Source organism: Empidonax traillii, unplaced genomic scaffold (genome assembly GCF_003031625.1).
Source record: "Empidonax traillii isolate 1590-97213 ecotype Southwest subspecies unplaced genomic scaffold, ASM303162v1 scaffold305:size1471525, whole genome shotgun sequence".
In the NCBI taxonomy this organism is placed as follows: domain Eukaryota; kingdom Metazoa; phylum Chordata; class Aves; order Passeriformes; family Tyrannidae; genus Empidonax; species Empidonax traillii.
In genome coordinates this window covers 830,077-850,598 of record NW_020955498.1, presented here as the reverse complement: position 1 = coordinate 850,598, position 20,522 = coordinate 830,077, and the positions used below count along the sequence as shown (strand labels likewise).

The 20,522-nt window shown below is 39.1% G+C and overlaps 1 protein-coding gene across 3 annotated transcripts in view; it reads right to left on the bottom strand.

Moving 5' to 3' along the window:
* Positions 1-4,086: 4,086 nt before the first annotated feature.
* The window catches only part of EPS8 (epidermal growth factor receptor pathway substrate 8), a 75,611-nt gene continuing 59,175 nt past the window's right edge, over positions 4,087-20,522 (bottom strand). For all 3 annotated transcript variants that reach the window (XM_027890973.1, XM_027890972.1, XM_027890974.1), the window contains exons 18-21: positions 14,249-14,486; positions 10,633-10,813; positions 10,056-10,185; positions 4,087-5,501 (exon numbers count right to left, since the gene is read on the bottom strand). In XM_027890973.1, coding sequence (XP_027746774.1) covers positions 5,388-5,501; positions 10,056-10,185; positions 10,633-10,813; positions 14,249-14,486 — 663 coding nt within the window. In that variant the 3' untranslated portion in view covers positions 4,087-5,387. The remainder of the gene's footprint in view (positions 5,502-10,055; positions 10,186-10,632; positions 10,814-14,248; positions 14,487-20,522) is intronic.

Genomic DNA, 20,522 nt, shown 5'->3' with positions numbered 1-20,522 from the left:
AAAAAAAAAACAAAAAAAAACAACCCTACAAATGTTCTTTCTTATGTACAGCCTCCTCCTGGCCATTGCCCTCTGAGTCTGTATTTATTCTGTATCACAGACCAGAGTAAGCAGGTTAATTCTAAATCATTCATGTGCCCACAAAATATCGCAGTGTGAGCTGGCTGTAACAGAAGCTTGGCTGAACATGACAGGGGACAAGATTGCTGCAAAGATGCCAAAATCACATTGTTGCAAACAGCACTGCCTGAATAGCCTGAATTTACTAGACAGTTTTTGAATGCATGTCAGAAATTATTCCAGTTGCACAGTAACAGGTGTGTATTTTGCCTTTAATAGCTACTTAATCACAAAATCAATTACAATGAAAGCTCCTTCATAAAAATACCTTTTCCTACTCCACGTAGTATGCAAAACTGCATAAGCGGGCATGTCGGGATGACAGTGGAAACCACCTCTCCCAGCACTCAACACATAACTAAAGGAACAAACAAGTCTGGAAGATTATATGGTTCAGAACACTCTGCTAAATGCAGAGCCATTTAGCCTGAATTGACACATCATACTTTTGGTTTTACCTTGTCAAAAGAATGTTTTGGACACATTCTACATGTTAATATTGTTTCCAGCATCGGTCAGAATAAAACTCTCAAGTCATCACAGCTGTAAAGCTGGCTGGAGCTTCAGGTTTGGTAGAAGGTTTTTTGAATTATGAGTTTCATGTCCATAGCTCTGCTGACACTGTGGTATTGATCTGCTGCTCTTACAGCGTCTGCTGACCCAGATATCTGTAAAAGCAGCTCTGCACAGTGAGTGACCATCGAAACCAGGGCAGGTTTTCTCCTGTTGCCTCATTCTGTGTCTGCTGCCACGGAAGCAGCAAACAAGTAAACCTAAGAACAGGATTTAGAAGTGCTAAGAAGTTTTTAGAGCCATGTGCGGAAGTGTTGCCTCTCTTAGCATGTCCTATGCAGTGAGCCCTGACATCCTTGGGTCTTCAGAACTGTTTCCTTCAAAACTCACACAAGGATTAAGAACAAGTTGGGAAGCCTTACTTGTGCTTTACTTCATTTTACTGTTTGTTGTGTTTGGTTTGTTTTTTTTTCTACACCAAAAGACGACAAATTTCCCCTGTCAAATAATCAACATCATCATCCTGTGCACTAAAATGGCCCTTCCCTCCCTTTGTTCATTAACCACAGTGTCACAATACCTCCCTCCCACTTCTAACTTTTTAAAGGGCTTGTGTGAAAACTGTGGTTTCATAGTGGCAGCAAAAGCTGTTGCTTTCAGCCACTTCTTGTGGTTGAAGTTGTTAATGTGCTCTGTGTGCAAGGGATGACCGAGCTTTTCTGCTGTGGTGGCTAGGAAACATCTAGGAAGACTCCCTATTTTCTTTCATCTCCTCGTTTAAACTACAAAGGTCAAGGAGTAGAAGCACAGACTAGTATTTTGATAGTCATTTTGGTCTGAATGCTGAGGAAGTAGTTAAAGGCCGAAGCTGCAACCTAAGCAACTCAGAGAAACTCAAAGAAGGTACAGGAGAGCCAAAGACAGTTAAATAGTCACTTACTTGCAAAAAATTAACAAAGCCACAGTAGAAATTCAACATGTTTGTGAAATAAACACAGAACCCAATACAGAGTCCCTCATGTTTGCACTTCCCATACCTGATGCTTTTGGGAAGTATGCAAAGGTGGAGGCTGAGACAGAAGTATTTCCTCAAATACTCTTGATATATCAGACTCAATCCTTATACAGGGCTGTTTTGGACACTACACAAACTTCACAGTTGAGGGAGAATATAATAAAAAGCCTGGGCTCCTATAAAGCAGTAGTTAGGCCAGAAATATGACTTCCCATAATCATGACTCCCTTGTGCATGAGACACAGCCCAGGAAAATGAATGGAGATACTTGTTTGGACAAGGGTCTAGTATTCAAGTTAATAGTTTGCTTCTGCATATGACCTAAAAAGCTGAAAACTCAAAATGCCTTCATTTCCCACAACAGAAACAAAATAAAAATTTTGTGATAACAGGTTTCCTAATTAGAAGGACTTCACATCTTAAAGTTATATGTTTGTTACTGTCCAGCAAAGCCCTTCAAGAGATGCTTTCAGAGGTTCACAAACACTGAAGAATACACTCAAATCACTGGGAGCACTGAACATTCCAGACTGTCATACCATTTTGGATATCTATTGCGTCGTAACCATTGATTTCTGCACTTTCTTTCCCAGACTCCTCCAAACACACCAACGTTTATACAGCACAGTGCTTTGGAGCAATACAAATATGTATAAAATCTCACAGATCACAATTTCTCTGAATGAAGCACTGTTTAACATTTGAATTGCTAGATGGTAATTAAACTGTTCCATCCATCAGTATTGGTTAGAAATGTTCTTTCTGAATTAAATGGGAGGTTTCACAGTGGTTTGCTCTCTCCATGACACCCCAAGGGAGCAGGCAGCCTAAAGGGGTGGGAAGAAGTGCCTTGCTGATGTTAGAGGTTTGTGCTCTGAAAGCATAAAACTGCTGAGTGAACATGTGGTGCTAAAACTCTCCCTCCACCCAATTAAAAAGGCAGCTTGTTGGTAGCAAATTAGTAAAGTAGTCCCTATGTTATCAAACATTTAGTAAGGCACTTTCTTTGACATTTAAAAACCGGTTTTGTTTCCTTTTCAGGAATTTTTCATGTATCACATCCTTTTAATATTAGTATTATAAAATAAGCCTCACTGCTCAAATCCCAAAGAAAACATTTTGAATGAAACACTACATTTTGCTACTGTTTTCATTTAAAGCACTGAATATTTTGAAGTAAACATTTTCATTTGAGGAACCCCAGATGAGATCTTCTTTTGATTTCTTATAACTGCCAACAAACTCAAAATTCAAAAACTGCACAGCACAGGGGTGAAGTTCCTTGTGGTGCTTTTAAACCATCAAGGAAATTCCAGCAAAAAGGGAAATAGCTGCCTCGGCCCCAGATTTCACAGACTGTAACACAGAAATCATAAAAGTTAGTTCAGCAAAGTTAAAGGGTAAAATACAGCTGAAGTTGTACTGGCTTGTTAAGTCATTAGTAGCTAATTTAAAAACTATGAAAAAAGATACAAAATAACCAATCCCAGATTATTCTGCTTATCTCTTTAGTATATGGAAGGGGTTTCCTTTTTCCCTCCCCCAAATGTCTCCAAAGATGCCTCTGAGCACATAAGCACATTCAAACTTGTTTGCCTCTTTCTAAACAGTAGCCACACAGAAATCCAGATTCAAAAAAAAACCCCAACTGTGAAGCCACCTCTTTTCTCTCAGAGATGAGCCATGGGTCCTTCCACTGAGACCCTGGCATGCCAAACTCCACAAAGTCAGAAAAGTCTCAGAACTGATGCCTCTTTCTGGGCAAAAGCCAACCATGTGCTGAATGCTAGAATAAGCTTGCAGAGAGGATGAATATTGGCTTCTTATTTTGGTAATTAGCAGGGGAATAGAGGTGCAGGTTACTGCCACAATGCTTTCAATGGAATCAGACATAATTTCCATGAGAAAAGACAGGGACTAATTTTTAAACAGGAATTTCAAAGACCTTTTAAAGAGTTTCCTACACCTCTACTTACAAGTGAGAGCAGCTTCACAGCTCCGCTCTCCAGGCTGGCTATGGATGCTGACAAGAAAGTGTGGGGAAGAAGGAATTTTGAGTAAGAGAATATACCAAGCCTTTGGAGATCTGGGCTTGGCATTTAATGACAGGCAATGAGTGAGAATGACAATTTTTCCCCTAAAGCTCTGTATAGGTGTTGAATGTAGTCAAGATGCAGGTGTGCTGGTTAAAGAGTTTCCTAGAGGGAGAAAACAATTGATAATCATTGCTTCTTTCACTGGATAAGACAAGAATCCATTTTTTAGTGATTCCTATGGCAGTTGAAGTCTTCAGTTTAGGATTTATTACTTATTGACCCATTTCTGAATAAGACTATGCTTATGCAGACAGGCATAAAGAATATATATTAAATGTAAAAATGTACATAGACACATAACCAACACACAGAAGTAGTATTTGTGAGGGCATTTACAATAAATGGCACTTAACTTTATTAAGAATTTAATCTTTTCTTTTGTGAAAAATGAGTAGGATTCTTTTCTTCCCTAGTATGCAGAGGAAAAGTAAACTAATGGCAAAAATCAAGCTTTCTTTCTTATTTCAATACTGTCTTTGTAGCCACAAAGATACAACAATTTAACAGACAAGAAATACTATTTATTGCAGACTTTAAGCTGATTCATGTGAAAAAGGCACTATGAAAATCAAACTAGATGATTAAATTTGTCTAAATTAGGTGATATTATATATTATATATAATAAATATATTATATATAAAATCACATGACCATAACAGAACATTTTGTGACAAAAATGATTTCATCTTCAAAAATAACATTTTCTGGAAAGGATGTTTCCTCTTCTTTTCCCCCTTTTGCCTCCAGGAATCCGCTTTCCCAAAAGATTACATTTATAAAGGAACAATAGTTTTTTACATAAGGAAAAAAACTGATATCTGGGATCAACACACAGAGGAGTCTAGATTACACACTGTTCTTTTGATGGGTTAAGTTACAGGCAAAAAAAAAATGCAAGTATATTAAAAAAAAAAAAAATGTACTGTGAGTTGTTGCATGGCCAGCTACAGCAGACCTCGCCACCTCTTTGAGCTGTGTTACTATATTCTAGTTATTCCTTCTTGTGCAATATTATAGTTCATCACGGGTGAAGCATTGATAAAATCAATGTACAGAGTATTATTTTGCAATAAACAGCATCATTAGTAGTAAAACATCTTGGGAGTGATGGAAGAAAGATTCAGTCTATGCTGGGCTGCTGTTCACTCTCTAAACATTTCCTCTCCAATTGCCGGCATCGACAACTTAAGTAAATGTCCTGCAGCCAAATGCATGACAAGAAAGACTGAGCCAAAAAGACATAATTGCACACTACAGCAAGAGATGGGATTCAGAATCTTATAATTACTGAAGGGGTCAAATGCTTTTTTATTGCTGGCTCAGCTTCCCTCAGATGAATCACAAAGATGTGCGACAATTTATCTGTCACGTTAATTCCATAAAGCCAAGACTCATCTTTGGGTGTGAATGAATCATGTACCAATATTTTCACCTGCCAGGAAGCTCCACTGAATTTCTCATCTGTTTATTTTTCATGATGAGAGGGCAGCAGCAGGTACTTCTGTGGAGATTACTGTAAATTTTCTTTATGTTGGCTAGTTAAGTTACAATATAGTAAGACATTCCCCTTCACTGCTTCCTAAAGCAAAGCTGGATGGTATGATGCTATGGACAATGGAATTAAAGAAAAGAGGAAACACATTTAGTGGCTGCTCCCTTCATCAAAGGACTCCACACCTGAATCTGTGGCAGCTGCACTGATTTTTTCCTGTCGTCTTCTCATAATTTCTTGCAGTTCTGAACTGCCACTGTTTGCCTATAAACAAAAAAGAAAAAGAGTTTATTTGTGGTTTTGGCACGTGATGACATTACTCTTACAGCATTTATTTTATTAAGATGGGTTTTTGAACAAATTAAACTCACCTTGCAGCTCCAGTAAGAAAGTATTTACACTACCCTTAAATACAGATCAGAAAAAGCCTGCAGATTAAAAGTGTGAGCTCGCCTTAATTCTCACACAAGGCCCTGGAAGTGTTGGATATGTATGGGGTGAAACATGGCTTCAGCAAAAGCAGGTTTAAAGGTCAGCAAGTTTGTTAGGATTCCACCTTTGAGTACTTAAAAATCAGGGCAATAATATTTAGAAATTAAAAAAACTGAAAAGAAATCCTTGATGGTTTTAGATTTATGTAAACACAGAGCTCAAACACACACGTGGGACTGCACAGCCAAAGCCTAAGCAAGGATTCAATCCCAGTCACTCACATTACACGATACACCATCTGCATTTGCCGCTCAGAGACACAGGTTTCAAACTTGTAGCACAGTATTTGGAACTGAACCATATCACAATATTAGGAACAGTGAAGTATTGTGAGGACCTGGCTTTATTTCACCTTTTAAGAGCGAAAAACAGGTCTGCTGAGCTAGCTGCAAACAGATTGCTTTGACAACATAAATGAAGTTATTAGCAGGGCCGGGACACATATCCACTAGAGCAGAACTTCCCAAAGTGTGCATGACTTTGAATAAAACCAAGGGATTATAAAGCAAGAGCCATATCTGCTACTGTATTATTTGGCTATGACATGACCTTCAAAACTTCAAAGCTTCTAAAATGGCCTCTGAATAAGGAAGCAGAAACTGTTTTTGAAATCTGTAAAAGAATTTCCAGGACTGTTAAGGGGAAAATCGTTCAGCTGATTCTGAATACTGAAAATGTATCCTATTAAATACATTTTAATTTAGATTTATCCCATTATATCCATTACAATGCATTATCTGGTGCCATTACCTGGCCAGACAGGTTAGGTGTGCACAGGGAGGGAGGCTACAATGTTCCTTCTATTTAAATTACCATTGCTCTCTTCTCCCAGAGTGGAAGGGTAAAGCAGGGGACTTATAAGTGATTCTCTGAAGGCGAGAAAGCAGTTTTATTTGTCTTAATTCATTCTGTCCTTGCCCTTTTTGGTTTTAGATACAGAGCAAGTGCAGCAGTCACCCACCACTGAAGTCATGCATAAAAAAGATCAGCAGATACCCGACAACATGCTTTATCAGGGGTCACACAGAAATATTTTTCTGAAAATAACTGAGCAGCCCAAGCTGAAACAGTTTGCCCTCCTGATAAAATCAATGACAACATGACTGATGAGCTTGAAAAGCTGCTTGACTAAACTAACTGCAATACACAGGTGGCACAGCACAACCGGCACATCGTACTCAGAGGTGAGGGACAGCGTAGCTGAGCAGCCTAGGGCTGTTCTTAGGAATACAACTTTTGGAACATCCTGCTAGACCTTGGCCATAGTGATTTACCCAGCTTAGTCTCTTACCAGATCATGAGGTAAACTCCATCAGTCAATCCCAGTTCTGGGATTGTGCCTGGGTCATTCCTTTCAGTGAGGTGTCAAAGAGAATAAGCTGTTCTTCCAGGCAATTTGATATATGTATTGGACAGAAACCATTTTCACTTCTAAAGTGTTGTGTGCCTGTGCTTCCCACTGATGGGGCAGAAGGAGATTTAGAATGTGGAACTCAAGTGTTCCCTTATGGAGATTACAGAAGTGGTGTTCAGGATACTGTGTCTCTACACTTATCTTTTCTAGCACTTTCCAACACCAGAGCCTGCAATGCTCAGCAGCAGTTAAGGTAATGGACACATAACCCCCCCATAATCATGGAGGCTATTAATATTTTCAACTCGCAACGAAAAAGTAAAACCATGTAAATTAGAAGTAAGTATGACCAGCCAAGCTGCTGTAATGTCCTGTACTTGGTATATAAGGTCAACTTCAGCTCTCTGGTACGGCCCCAGAAAGAGCTTCCAAGAGGGATACTGTGATCAGGACACAGAGCATGGTACATCCTGCCTCCTCCCAGCACACCCCTGCTGGCCACCACCATTTCCTCTGGCAGAAAGGAGGTGTTTGGCCCTGGCTATGACCAGCTCTCTGCTGTCTTGACACACTGGTCTCACACAGTTATCTTTCAGCTTTTGCTTGGTCAGGCCCAGAAAGCCTTAAACGCCAAAACACCTTCCCTGCACTTGCAGTCTGTTACTTGGTCATGTTCATACAGGGGCCACACAGCTCCACTGGGAGTTCCTTGGATGCTTTAAACTCTGGTGTGATTCAGAGCTGAATGGAGTTACCATGAAAATAAAGTATAACGATTGAAAGTGTGGTACCTATTAATTTGCTTCATCATAAGGGTAAAATTATTAAATTCCAACAACAACTGCAATTCCAATTATAATATTATAAAATTCTCCTGCCTGAGGTAGAAGGACACTAAAAAGAAACTGGGAAGATCTGGTTGTTCGTATCTGGGAATGCAGCCCCAAATCTAAAAGTTAGGCCCGGGTTGCAGAAATGGTTTGAATCCAGAAACACTTGTGGAAGATCCTGAGTAGAAATTAAAGGAAAGATAAGGCATAGAGTTCTGTAGTGCCAGAGAGTGCGTGGGTTTGCTTTGCCTCTGGCTCTTATTGCTATTTGTATTTAATACCCAGGGCATTTACTGCAATATGACACCACAAGCACTACACAAAGGATGCCAGAGAACTTAATGAAAATTTGGCACTCATTAATCATGTAGGACAATTATGGTGGTCAAAGCCATAACCCAGTAACTGCTTATGAACAGCATTCAATTGTAAAATAGGCCTGCCACTGGTACAAGTGCTTAAATGCTTCTGTTATTAGAAGTGTTTCCAGTTTGAGCAATAAGAACATAGCCCTGTTTGGAACAGGAAAGCTCATCTTTGCTGGGTCACATGTAGACATTTTGTTGTGATGCGCATTCCCATAGCCACTCTTAAACAAGAACAGCCTTCCTTAACTCTATGATTTGAAATATTATAGTGAGAGAAACGAAGATGCAATTCCTTTGAAGATAAAATTCAACAAATAAGAGGCTAAAGTCACCAGGTATTGCAGAAGTTCTGAAATTATTCAGTTAAACCTCAAATATCAAGGCAGAAATAAATATTTCAGTTACCTTATCACTAGCAAAATGGAATGATCTTGTTAAACTGTCCGTGCCCTTTTATTAATACTTTATCAATACAGAGAATCACTTATTGGACAAGTTTGGACTTCTCAGTTTCCTGCAGAGTGAGACCTAACTGAGGCAAGCAGAATAGCAGCATGGAGGGAAAAAAGGACAGATCCCTCCAATCCTGTGCATCTCTGCTTTTCAAACCAACTTCCACTACAAAAGCACTTCCTTCTCAGTATACAGCAGTCTTACAAAAATGACATGAGATTGTTAACGTTCAAAATTCAAACTACGCATATATTTTCACTAGGAAATAATGGATTGCTCTGGGCTGTAGTGACTTATATTCCTAAGAATGAAGGTGAAATATTTCTCCCTCTCACAGGAAAATAGGGCTTGAAGAAAGGAATAAAGCAATTTTAACAATGTTGGAAAGTGGTGCTCTCTGATCCACACTGATCAGGTAAATTGTAAAATATACATCATCTTAAAGTTACCTTTAAAACTGTGCCTGGCAGTGAATGCGTAAAATCATTCAAGCAAGACAGTCTCAGCTTTATAAGAGGATAGAAAAACATCTTAAACTTCAAGATTTTCTTTTAAATGGGATGTGGAGAATATAGCTTCTCATTAGGGTTAGTGTAACCTCGACATTATCAAGTCCATTTCTCCACTTGCCACAGTGTTTTAAAAGAAGTATGTGCCTCTCTAATTCTACTGGTTTAAAAATTGGCAAGCACTGTCCTCAGCAGAGCTCTGTATACAAGCTTTTAAGGTGTTTAAGAAACAATACTACTGTAATTAAAGCAAACTGCTGCAGAGCAATAAATATGGAGATACAACACTTTATCCTTTACTCAGTAACTCTGGTAGCACAGTGTCCAAAGTGTTTGCTACTCTTAGAAACCTTCCAGTGCAGGTGCCACAAGGTTTGACTGTAAGGCCCTAGATTCAACAGTGAGCTCTACCACTTCCTCATGTCTTAATAGATCAAATCTTCCCTACAATGAAAAAGCAAAACTAACACACCACCATTAAAAGTACCTGTTTCTCCAAGTACCAGACAAAGCAAGAAGAAAAAGAAAGGGCATTTTACTCTCTCCTATTGTTTCCTCCAAAGCTCTTTTTGGCTTATTTTGACTTCCTTCAGTCTGGTTACAGCACAAAATGTCTTAAACTTGAGTACTATTTCTAATGCTTTCTGGACCTCTGTTGCAATGAATTAATACCAAATAACTCAGATAGAAATAATGCTCATCAACGTGATGGGAACTGAGAAAAAGCCATCTGCATTACAGAAACAGTTATTTACTTGAACAGATTCAAAACTGGCGAGCCAGATTAGGTCAGTAAGAAGGGTTATCCATACCTCCAAGGCAGACTTCTGTACCGTAATTTGGCTGTAGACTCTCGACCCTTCTGGGCAAACAGTCCTCAGTTCCTCCTTATTGAGGGAGAAAAGCTGAGCACCTGTCAGCACACCAAGGCTGTTGACAGTCCTGGGGGCACACCAAGGGAACAAACAAGAAATAAGCAAAAATTCACCAGCCAAGAGAGAGAAGTAGGTTGTCTTCATCACACATTGCCTCAAGTAGGGCTACTAAATTAAGAAAAACTTTTATACAACAGGACTGCTAAAGTCATTTGAGTATTTGTTATAAGCACCACCTTTTGGTGGAGGCTAATAAATATCTACACTTCTGTAGATCTATAACCACACTGACATGTATTTTTATTTATATATATCTTAGGTACACTTACATATATAAATATATGTGTATTTGTGTATATATATAGGTAAAAGCAGAGTATTTTTTCCAAGAGTGCAGTTGACATTTCTTGACTTTCAGGAGGCTGCCTGATTTTAAAAAGTGGTCAGACCACATCCTACCTACCGACAGGAGAATGATTTAAAGAAGTCTTCTGACATTTGCCCTCAGACTTACACAGGGTTGAATCCTTTGGACTGCAACCATGCTTTCACATCCTCAGGGGAGGAGTCGTAAGTGATGTTAACCACCGGGATGTTGGGTCGTGGCACATGGAACTTCCTCTGGGCAGCGCTCCGGCCGATGGTGAGGCGGTGAACAAGTTCATCCTGCACCTCCTCCATCTGCGATTTCCTGCCTAGAGAGAGAGGTCCCACAGGAGTTATTCTCAAGGTTGCTTTCTCAAAGCCAGGTCTCTTCTTATACTCTACTGTAAACCTTAAACTTTCTTCCTAATTTAGAGATTCATTCACTATATCTGATTGAATTATTGTTCTCCTTTTCCCCCCAGGAACATTTCAATATTCCCAATCCTCTCTTTGCAAAGGAAAACAAAAGCAAAAAATAAAAACACAAACAGAATTCAACTGAGACCCTAGAAAGGAGATATGAGCTGGATGTCATGCAGAGGTGCAGATCAGTCTGACAGCACCCAAGCTGCAGAGGAAAACAGGCATGGAGGGTTATTCAATTGGCGTAGGCTGCCTTTGTTCAACTACAAGTGTCATGTTTTTAAAATGAAAACAAAAAATTATGAAGAAGGTTATAAGATTGCTTACGCTGTGGAAAGGTAGTACTTTCCACAAACGTTTTTTTTTTTTTTTTAATTGAAAGTTCAAGTTTTTAATGCAAATCAACATAGGGAAAAGTATTTCCCAGCTGCTGACACATATCACTCATTACACTTAATGAGCTATTACAGTAGTCACATTTTTGAAGGCATTTTAAGAAATTTGAATTGACTCCAAGCCTGGAGTGACTGGTTAGCTGAAATATTGTCACATTTTCCACTAAAAAAGGGAAAGAGAAAAAAAAATACTTCTTCTCATGGGCAAGAGCTTGTTTGTTTGTTTGTTTGTTTGTTTCAAACAAAACTGTATGAATTCCCTATTCCCCAGCACCCATTTGTCCGAAGCATTTAGTTCAGTTGCTGGTCATTTGCAGGTAACAAACTGAAATGCTTTTCCAGCCATTTCAACAAAATCAATTATAACGACACTGAAAATTGTTTAAAATGCATACAGAAATTTCTTTGGATAACTTCACTAAAATAGGTAGCATCCAAAAGGGTGTAAATACTTTTTTGAGCTCACAGAAGACACTGATTTAGCACAGTTAACCTCTCTGTGCTGAAACTTTGGAGTAACTATAAAAATCCATTGACAAGCAACACAAATTATCTCAAAAATTCTCAGGATTTCCTTGCCAAGATATTTTTAGCGATATTTATTCAACCTTCTCACTTTGATACACAAACTAACTACAGCACCTTCTCTGATGCACTCACATGGCAAAAGCTATTCCTTTTCTCCCATTACACTGATAAGAACAGAAGAAAACAACATAACTTCAATATGAAAAAAATGTAAGATAGCAAAAATGGTTTTTTTCCTTTTATATTCTCTCAAAACCTCTCCAGGGATCAACATCTCTAGGCAGTTACACAAATAAAAAACAAGCTTTACAAAGGCCTCTGGGATTATTTTTTTTAATCACCACAGCAAAAAAAAAAAAAAGAAAAAAAAAAGAAAAAAACTTCGGTTTAGCCATTTTCTTTTTTCTTTAACAAAGTAGCCCCAGGATCAAAGTGGACAAAATATATCTAGTATAATATTTCAGGCATTCAGGCCCTGTTGTGTAGGGTTCCCCCCCACCAGTGTGAATCAGAAGCCCAAGTGACATGTGCTCAGTGATACATGTGAAAATCTGAAATGGGTTATACAAGTAAAGCCTTTAGGCAATGTTATTGAAGCATGCATCCGTTATTTTCCCTAGCAGGAAGAGAGAGAGAACATTGCTATTTTCCTTCTATTTACACAGATTTTGAAACACTTATACTTAATCTAGACCAAGACTGTATCAAAAGACAAATATTTAGTTGTTGGATAACAGATTTTTACTGTTGTTAGATGTGTTGTCAGAAATAAACGAGACACCCTGGGTGTGGAGCAGGCTCTGCATTGTTCTCTGCAGGAGTCAGGTGGGCACTGGGGCTGCAGGTGCACAGGTGGGGTTTGGCCATCACCTTTGGAGAGGGACCTTTTCTGCAAGGACTTTGACGTACCTGAAGCCCATTAACTGGGCTTGAGAGGGCAAGAGATGTTTTGTAACCACCTAATCTACAGCAATCCTTCACACCTCACATCCTGTACCTGAGGCCAGGACGGTCTCCTCGTTTTCCATAGGTGGACAGAGAAGGCCTTCATGGATTCAAAGACATAGATAAGCTGTGGCATGCAAAGTCCTTACATGGAAATAAAATTATCATCATTTTTGTGCACGTGTGTGTGTGAAATTCACTCTCACTTTTCACATATTTTGTAACTGCTTGGGTTTCCGATTTTATTTAAGTTACAAACTGCCCAAAATAGGACTAAGGCAGGAGCTGGCCCTACTGTTTCTTTGGGAAACAGCAGTGAAGCCTGTTCTTCCTGCCAGGCTGTTCTTCATTTATAATTTCCAGCCAGACTGTCCTTTAGGTGAATATATTAAAAGGGTCTCAGAGCCTTCTTGAGTTCAGAGCTTAGGCAAGAGCTTGTCCTCAGCCAGGTGTCTGATTATCTACACAGGCACACTTCCCATCCACTGGAGACAGGGGGAAAGAAGCCCTACCCCAGAAAGGCTTATGCTCAATGCAGTTTCTAACCTTAGGCAGAAGCAGGATTTTCTGATAAGGCAGGGAGGCAGAGGATGGGAAAAGCTGTCAACTCTTGAACTACAAAAAGCTCATTATTGTAACAACTCTTTCTTTAAAAGCCATAGCAAATACTTGCCTACATGTTTCAGTTATTCCAAAGCCAAACAATCACACTGCTTTTTAAGCAATTTAGGACAAAAATTACTGACTACATAAGTTCTTCCAGCCCAACCTGCTTTTCAGTCACACCTCAGCATTGGCTGGGCTTTATATTTACAAGGTGACCTTAATCAGAACTGTTCATGGCAGCCATATACTGTTGGATGTGCATTATCAAGTTCTTCCAGCTAAAGAGCTACCTCGTAAGACAAGGGTATGAAAGTTCCATGGCTTGCCAGTTGCTGCTGCTTTGACCAAGCCAGGGGGAGCTCATCATAAGATGAGAGTCCAACAACACTGTTACAACATGGTTCTACGCATCAGCAACACTTGTAAGTCTTGCAAGCGTTGGATACATTTTAGAAGGGTGCATCCACTATGGATGTTCATGCACTGAAGTGTAAAAACAGTGTAACTGATTTTAAAAGCATTTAGGTTGTAAACTCACAGCAGCGAGTTTAGGTGGAAAATATACATTAGCCAGGATATCCGCATAGGCATTCCTAGTGTTAATAGCCACTGACTGGAGACTCCTGACATTCATAAAAGGCGAGGATTTAGAACTGGGACAAGTGCTGAAGTGTTCTGTCCCTACTTACCAATATGATTATGGAACGTCAGAACAAACACAGAAAATCTATGTTTTAACCACAGTGTTAAAATTAAATTTTTTGATTAAAATTTTACCTGAAACACAATTTTAAGAAATTTCAGGAGTAAGCAAAACACACAGGAATGGGAGAAATTCTTTCTGTCTCGTCCCTTAGACAAACTTACGATCCACAGGAATTTGCTTCTGCCTCTGGGTGTCTCGTGCAACACTCCCACCGCTGTCGCTGGAGGTGCTGCTTTGGCGGCTGACGGCTGCTGGCGCTTTGGGCACGGGAACTGGAATAGGTGCTGGTGCACTGGGAGGGAGGGGGACAGCCACGGGGACAGGAGCAGGTGTGGGAGGTGGTGAAGGAGTAGCAGGAACTGGATCAGATTGTTTTCCTACATAGTCCGTCCTTTGTTTCTGGAAAGATGTAGAGAGACTTAGTTCGACAACAAAATCTTGACATCAAACTCAGGTTTCTGCTAGGATGCGTTGCACCAACTGATGTCATTTATTACACAAAGGCATCTTACTTGACAGATATACGTCCAAAATTTGCAAAAACTTGATGTGGCATCAATGTTCGCCATCAATTTCCTTCTCTGTGGGACACAAAGCTCACAGCAATGGAATCATCCGAAATACCCTTCCTTCTTTCAAACATACGAATCCTATAAATGAAATTGTTTTTAAATCCAAACCTCTATTGCCTGGCACTTTTTAATAGCATTCAAAATTTCTGAATTACTGAACTTCATCAGTGTAAAAATGTGTATTTTAGAGATGTTATGTAAAAAAAAAAAACAGTGAAAAATGAATATACCCAGCCAAACCAAAGCCCAACTAAGGCTTAAACTTACAAATGTCAATAGGATTTGGATAACACATTGTTTCTTGAACTGCAGACAGTATTAAAGAGGTTCCTTCTCCTCCTCTCCATTCCACTGTGCATTTTCAGCTGTCAGTGTGATCACTACATATCACCTCAATGCAATGATCCAATTAAAAAAAAAAAACAATACCCAAATTTCACAATTCTTGGAATAGGGCTGTTGTTTCTTTTCCCTCCTCACAAAGTTCTAAAAACATGTAAATTATCTTACTGCTAATAACTAACTAGCAGGTGTCTCAAGTAATTTCAGGAAGGGATTTCTTCTTCTTTGCTTTTAGAATGGCACCAATTACAGGAAGGTGCAAGTATCTTCCCAAAGCAATCCCAATGACAGACAAGCCCATATGTAACCTATGTTACCCTTTTCTTTCAAACAGTTCACACTTCCTGTCTCACTGTTTAACAATGTTCCCTCTCTGCAACTTTGGACTAACACAGCTTGAAAGTTCAATATTAAAGTTTGTTTGCCCAATAGGAATGCCTCATTTCTTAGTTATGAGAAGTCTGTTTACTTTGGTATGAAGATAGATGAGTACATTCCCCAGATTCATTGCTACTTCCTGAAATAACCGTCCCTATTTCCTTGGAGGCAGAGGGTTTACAGCAGATCACTGCCCTGACAACAATCAAACTTTCATTAAATGTCAACAACGGCCCTTCTACAGGAATCTCCTACTCAGTTAAGTCCAGCTGATGGACAAGGCATTTTGTCATGACTGTAAACTGGGACCACTGCAGCTGGACGAGTCACACCAGCAGAAAACTTACCCCATCAGCTTCTGCAGCCAGTCAATTAAGCCTGAGAAATCAGTCTTTTATTTCCCTTAGATAATTTTTCATTTTAATTGTAATAGTCAGTCACTGAAACAAACATTTTTTTTTGGTTTCATCTTAGCATTTAGTTGTTCAAAGGCATTCAAGTCTCAGTTGTTTTGTGTCTACCTTGTGCGGTGCATTGTGGGGAGATAAAAGAAAATAATCATGACTTTTCTGTACGCTACTATTTCAGCGTGAAGACAATGCTTTTTGAAATGTCAAATGACAAGAAAAGTGAAATGCATAATATAAAAGAGAACAAGCAGAAAAAATATATTTATGAAATTTGCCCTTTGGTGGGAAGAGAGTGCCCTACGAGGTATAAAGCAAATATACCATAATTTATGATAAATGTACTATGCTATATCCAAAATCTTGTTAATGATTTAAAAAAATTCACAAATATTAAAATGTTCTAATGATATTCACATTTTTTCATCTTGTTCACAGCTTCCGATCACTTCACTGTTATCCCCACAACGTACCTTTATGTGCCTTGATCTTCTTAAAAAAAACATGCAAAGAAAAAGTAGGAGTTTTTTATGATAGAGAGGATTCATTACAAACCAAGGCATCATCACTACAATCATAAGCCAGAAAAAGTGATAGCTAAAAACCAAGTGTAGCTCTCAACTGATGCGCCTGGAGCAGTTTCAAAGACATGTTGTACTGCACTCATAAACTTCATCAAAACAACTTGCTGGAGTGAAAACCAAAATTAATCTGGAGGCATCACTCAAATTCTAAATTTACAGATGAAACCACAGTGAAATACACTTTGCATTTTGTTGAACAGTGCCCAAAAGCCAATTATATATTCGAATCACATTTAACATTTCTTTTTTTAACTCTTCTTTTTTTAACTCCAGATCTTTTGAGGACATCCACACATTCATCCCATCACTTCTATTCACTGCTACAAAAAGAACCAAGCATGCACTATGGAATTGGTGACTACATAGTTCAACAGAGTAATTTTTTGAGACTCAGTATCAGAAGAGTAATTCAGTTACCTCTGAAAGCTCTCCCAGTAATTGCTGTGAGGAAAATGGAGTAAATCACATCAAACAGTACTGCCAGAAAGGTAAAATGTAACTGCCTCATACACCACTCCTGAAATTTTATGCAATTAGCAATTTAAAACAAAGGAACATCAGTGTTAATTATTACTCTTCTTACTTACTAAGAAACTCGCGTAGTGATTTATTCTCATATTCTTATTTTGAATAAGGAACAGAGAGCTGGCTACAAAACATACATATGAGACACCATATAAGCAATCGGTTCTTTTCAAAGCCTCTACTTGGACAAAAACTTTGAGTTTCAATAAAATATAAAATCCAAAGAAAAAACTGACAATGGATTTAAGATCATCAGGTGAATGTAGAGAACATTTTCTACTGTAGAACAATAAGGGTAAGTCACAGCAGGTATTAATAGAAGTACTTATTTGTTTTAGCTCCAGAAATGTTGGCTAGCTCAGAAAATGAGATAAAGGTCGTTGCTGCCAGACATGTACTCATAGGAGAGACCTTGACATTCCATCCACTTCCAAATCCCTGTCCCAAAAGGGACACCTTCCCACTAGACTCAAGTTGGCCTTGAACACTTCTGGGGATAGGGCATTCAGAACTTCTCTGGGCAATGTGCCAGTGCCTCACCACCCTCACAGTAAAGAATTTCTTCCTAAAATATAATCTAAACCTCTTTAGGATTAAAGCCACTATACCCTGTTCTGTCACTACATGCCCTTGTAAACATCCCTCTCCAGTCTCCCCAAGAGCCTTCTCTTCTCTAGGCTGAACAATCCCAGTTTTCTCAGCCTTTCTTCATAGCAGAGATGCTCCATCCCTCTGATCTCACCTCGGTGGCCTCCTCTGGACTCTCTCCAACAGGACAGTGTCCTTCCTGAGCTCAGGACCCCAGAGCTGGATGCAGCACTGCAGGTAGGCTCTGCAGCAGACTAGAGGGACTCCCTGGAGCAGACTACAGGGGCAGAATCACCTCCCTGGACAGTTTGCTGATTAGCTACTCACTCCTTTTCTCACAGCGATAAGAACAATGAACAATTCTGGGGTTTATTTTTCCTACTCCCTCATATTTTTATTTCTTTTAAGAATAAACTTGAAATTGTCAATTCATGTAAATTGGAACAAATCCTTTGAATTACTTGGAACTGTGATGATACACATACACTCATTAAAAATCTGGATATACCAGAAAAGCTTGCTAGGACTAAATTTTGTTTTCTTATTTCTTGCCAGAAAACCTTTGCTTTTACAGGGAGAAAAATGAACTCCCAAAGCTGTTTTCAACACACTACAGGCTGCATCATGTAAAAGACCCCAAGATTCAGTATGATTCAATCTATTTTTAATGAAAGCAAAATAATACGTTTGAGTAAAGTGCTAGTGGTATCAATCCTAATTCTTGATCATTGTAAAAGACTGGGAAAAACATATTTTCAAACGCATTTTGTCACTAAAAAAGGAAATATGCATATTCAAACTATGGTAAATACTTAACATTAAAGAGGCATTGGAAACAGCCATAACTAGTGTTAGTGCTGGGAAATGTTCTCATTAAGTTAACACAGACACAGAACTTCCCCTTTGCTTTCTTTCCGAACATTTTAGTGCCACATTCCTGTTTGCACAGTGACAGGAGTCCACCAAGAAGGATGCAGAGCATTCAGCCTCAGTTTTGTCAACAGCATTGTGGTTTGGATGTTTTCCTGAGACTCATTTGAAGAGAGAACCAACTACTTGTCTTCAGCCAAAAGGGCCAATGAGGTACCCAAGACTGGAAGCGAAAATTTCAAGTGAGGTCTTTTGCCAGAGTTTACTTTGGTGGGCTCAGCTCTTACACAAACAGCTGCCTATTAAAATCCCATTAAAAGTCACCAAAATAAATCTTTGCAGGGTGCACCACATTTGTGGTTTTACTGAATTTACAGGAAATTTCGACAGAATTTACTTATTCAAACTGTTATTAGCTAGGGCTAATCCCCAGAAGGAAGGAAAGAAGGAAGGAAAGCATGGACAAACTGGGGACTTTCAAGTCCTATCATTATCAAATCCTTTTTACAACTACTCAGTACATTTTTGTTAATACGTGGCATCCCATAATTTGGGACTGGATCAATTTTGAACCGGAGAGGAAAGAACTTTTTCTTTTCTTTTTTAAAGCTCTCAGAAAGTCTTGGTCTAATGGAAGCTTTGAAGAGAATTTGATACGAGATAAAAAAAGATACTGTCCTTTGGTCAAGAATGATGATATCTCATTGGCTACTGCAAAATGAACACCTGGCACTTGCATCTCTTCATCATCAAACACATCATGATCTGCAGGAAGGATATCAGTTGGCAAAAGATGAGTATGACACTATGACACTAACTTGGAGTCACAAACGCCGTGCTTGTGGGGAAACAACTTCCCACAGAAGTGCTTTTAGTGAGTTGATAAACAGAGAGACTTGAAAGAAAGGTTTTGATGGTAGATCACCAAGAAAGGCAAAGGACACTTGTTCCAAATGAAGTGGAGACCTTTGTCTTGGTGTTTACCTACCCTAGAGATGGTTCTTATGTACCCCATCACTGTAGATAGTCATGTTTTTTTTTTTAAAGTAAGACTACAGGACTGCATTTGACTTAACATTTACTCCCTGTGCCTAAGGATTTCATACACATCACTGATAATACAACTGTCTCACCTCACAAAGGGTGTCAGGAGATTAATTAACATGCTCACCAAGATACACACCTCTGTTCCAATTATGTTCTTCAAAATTTGTTTTCAAGAGTATTAAAAAAAGGTAATAAAATGCACAGTAAATAGGAAATACTATGATGAATTATTTTATAGGCTCACCAGCAATACTTGCAGAGATTAAGAGTGCTTGAGAAACTGTTTATATTCATACATAATGGGATGGTGAAATACCACTGTTGGTTCAAAATTAAAAGACAGATTAAATGACCAACACCACAGAAAACTCTTATAAACAATTATTAACATTAGTAGAAAATAGAAGAATTCAGCAAAATGCTCTCCTAAAAGTACAAAAGTACCAAACAAACAAAATGTTGCCTGGAACTAATTCAGCTGACCAGAAGACAGACAAGGTTACAGCCTCCAACTCACAAGGATGATGAAATATCTAGGATATTGCTGGTAATGCTCCTGCAAGTATCACCTTAGTGCTTTCAAATAATGATCTGAGACCTGGATGCTGAAAAGGACTCTGTGAAAAATCAGGGTCTAAACTAATGTGTGGGCTCAGGGGTCACTAAGAAAGGGAACACAGTGAGAGTAAAATAAACTCTGTGGCTCTGAGAATAATTGTGATAAGGAGGCATCCACCTTTCAGAGAAAGGGTGTCTGCCTGTAGCATAATCAAATGAAAAAATTATGTCTTTCAATGGAATCCTTAATCCTTCCTAGCAATCTGGAGGCATCCTTTGGTGAGCAGTGCACTGAAGGCCACTAGCCTGTAAGAGAAGACACCAACCTTGCACACACCACTTATCTGCAGCTCACACCACAGCAGACAGGATACTTTGAAGGCAGTTCTTTGGAAACCAAAGGTGACTCAGAAGAGCAGCAGAAGCCGGACAGCACCAGGTGCTGAGCCTGCTCGTGTTCAGGTTCTGGCAAGGCAACGATAGGAACTGCTTCAATTTCCTGCTCTACCCACAAGCTCTCCTGTCTGACCTTGGGTGACGCAGTCATCCCCTCACTGCCTCATT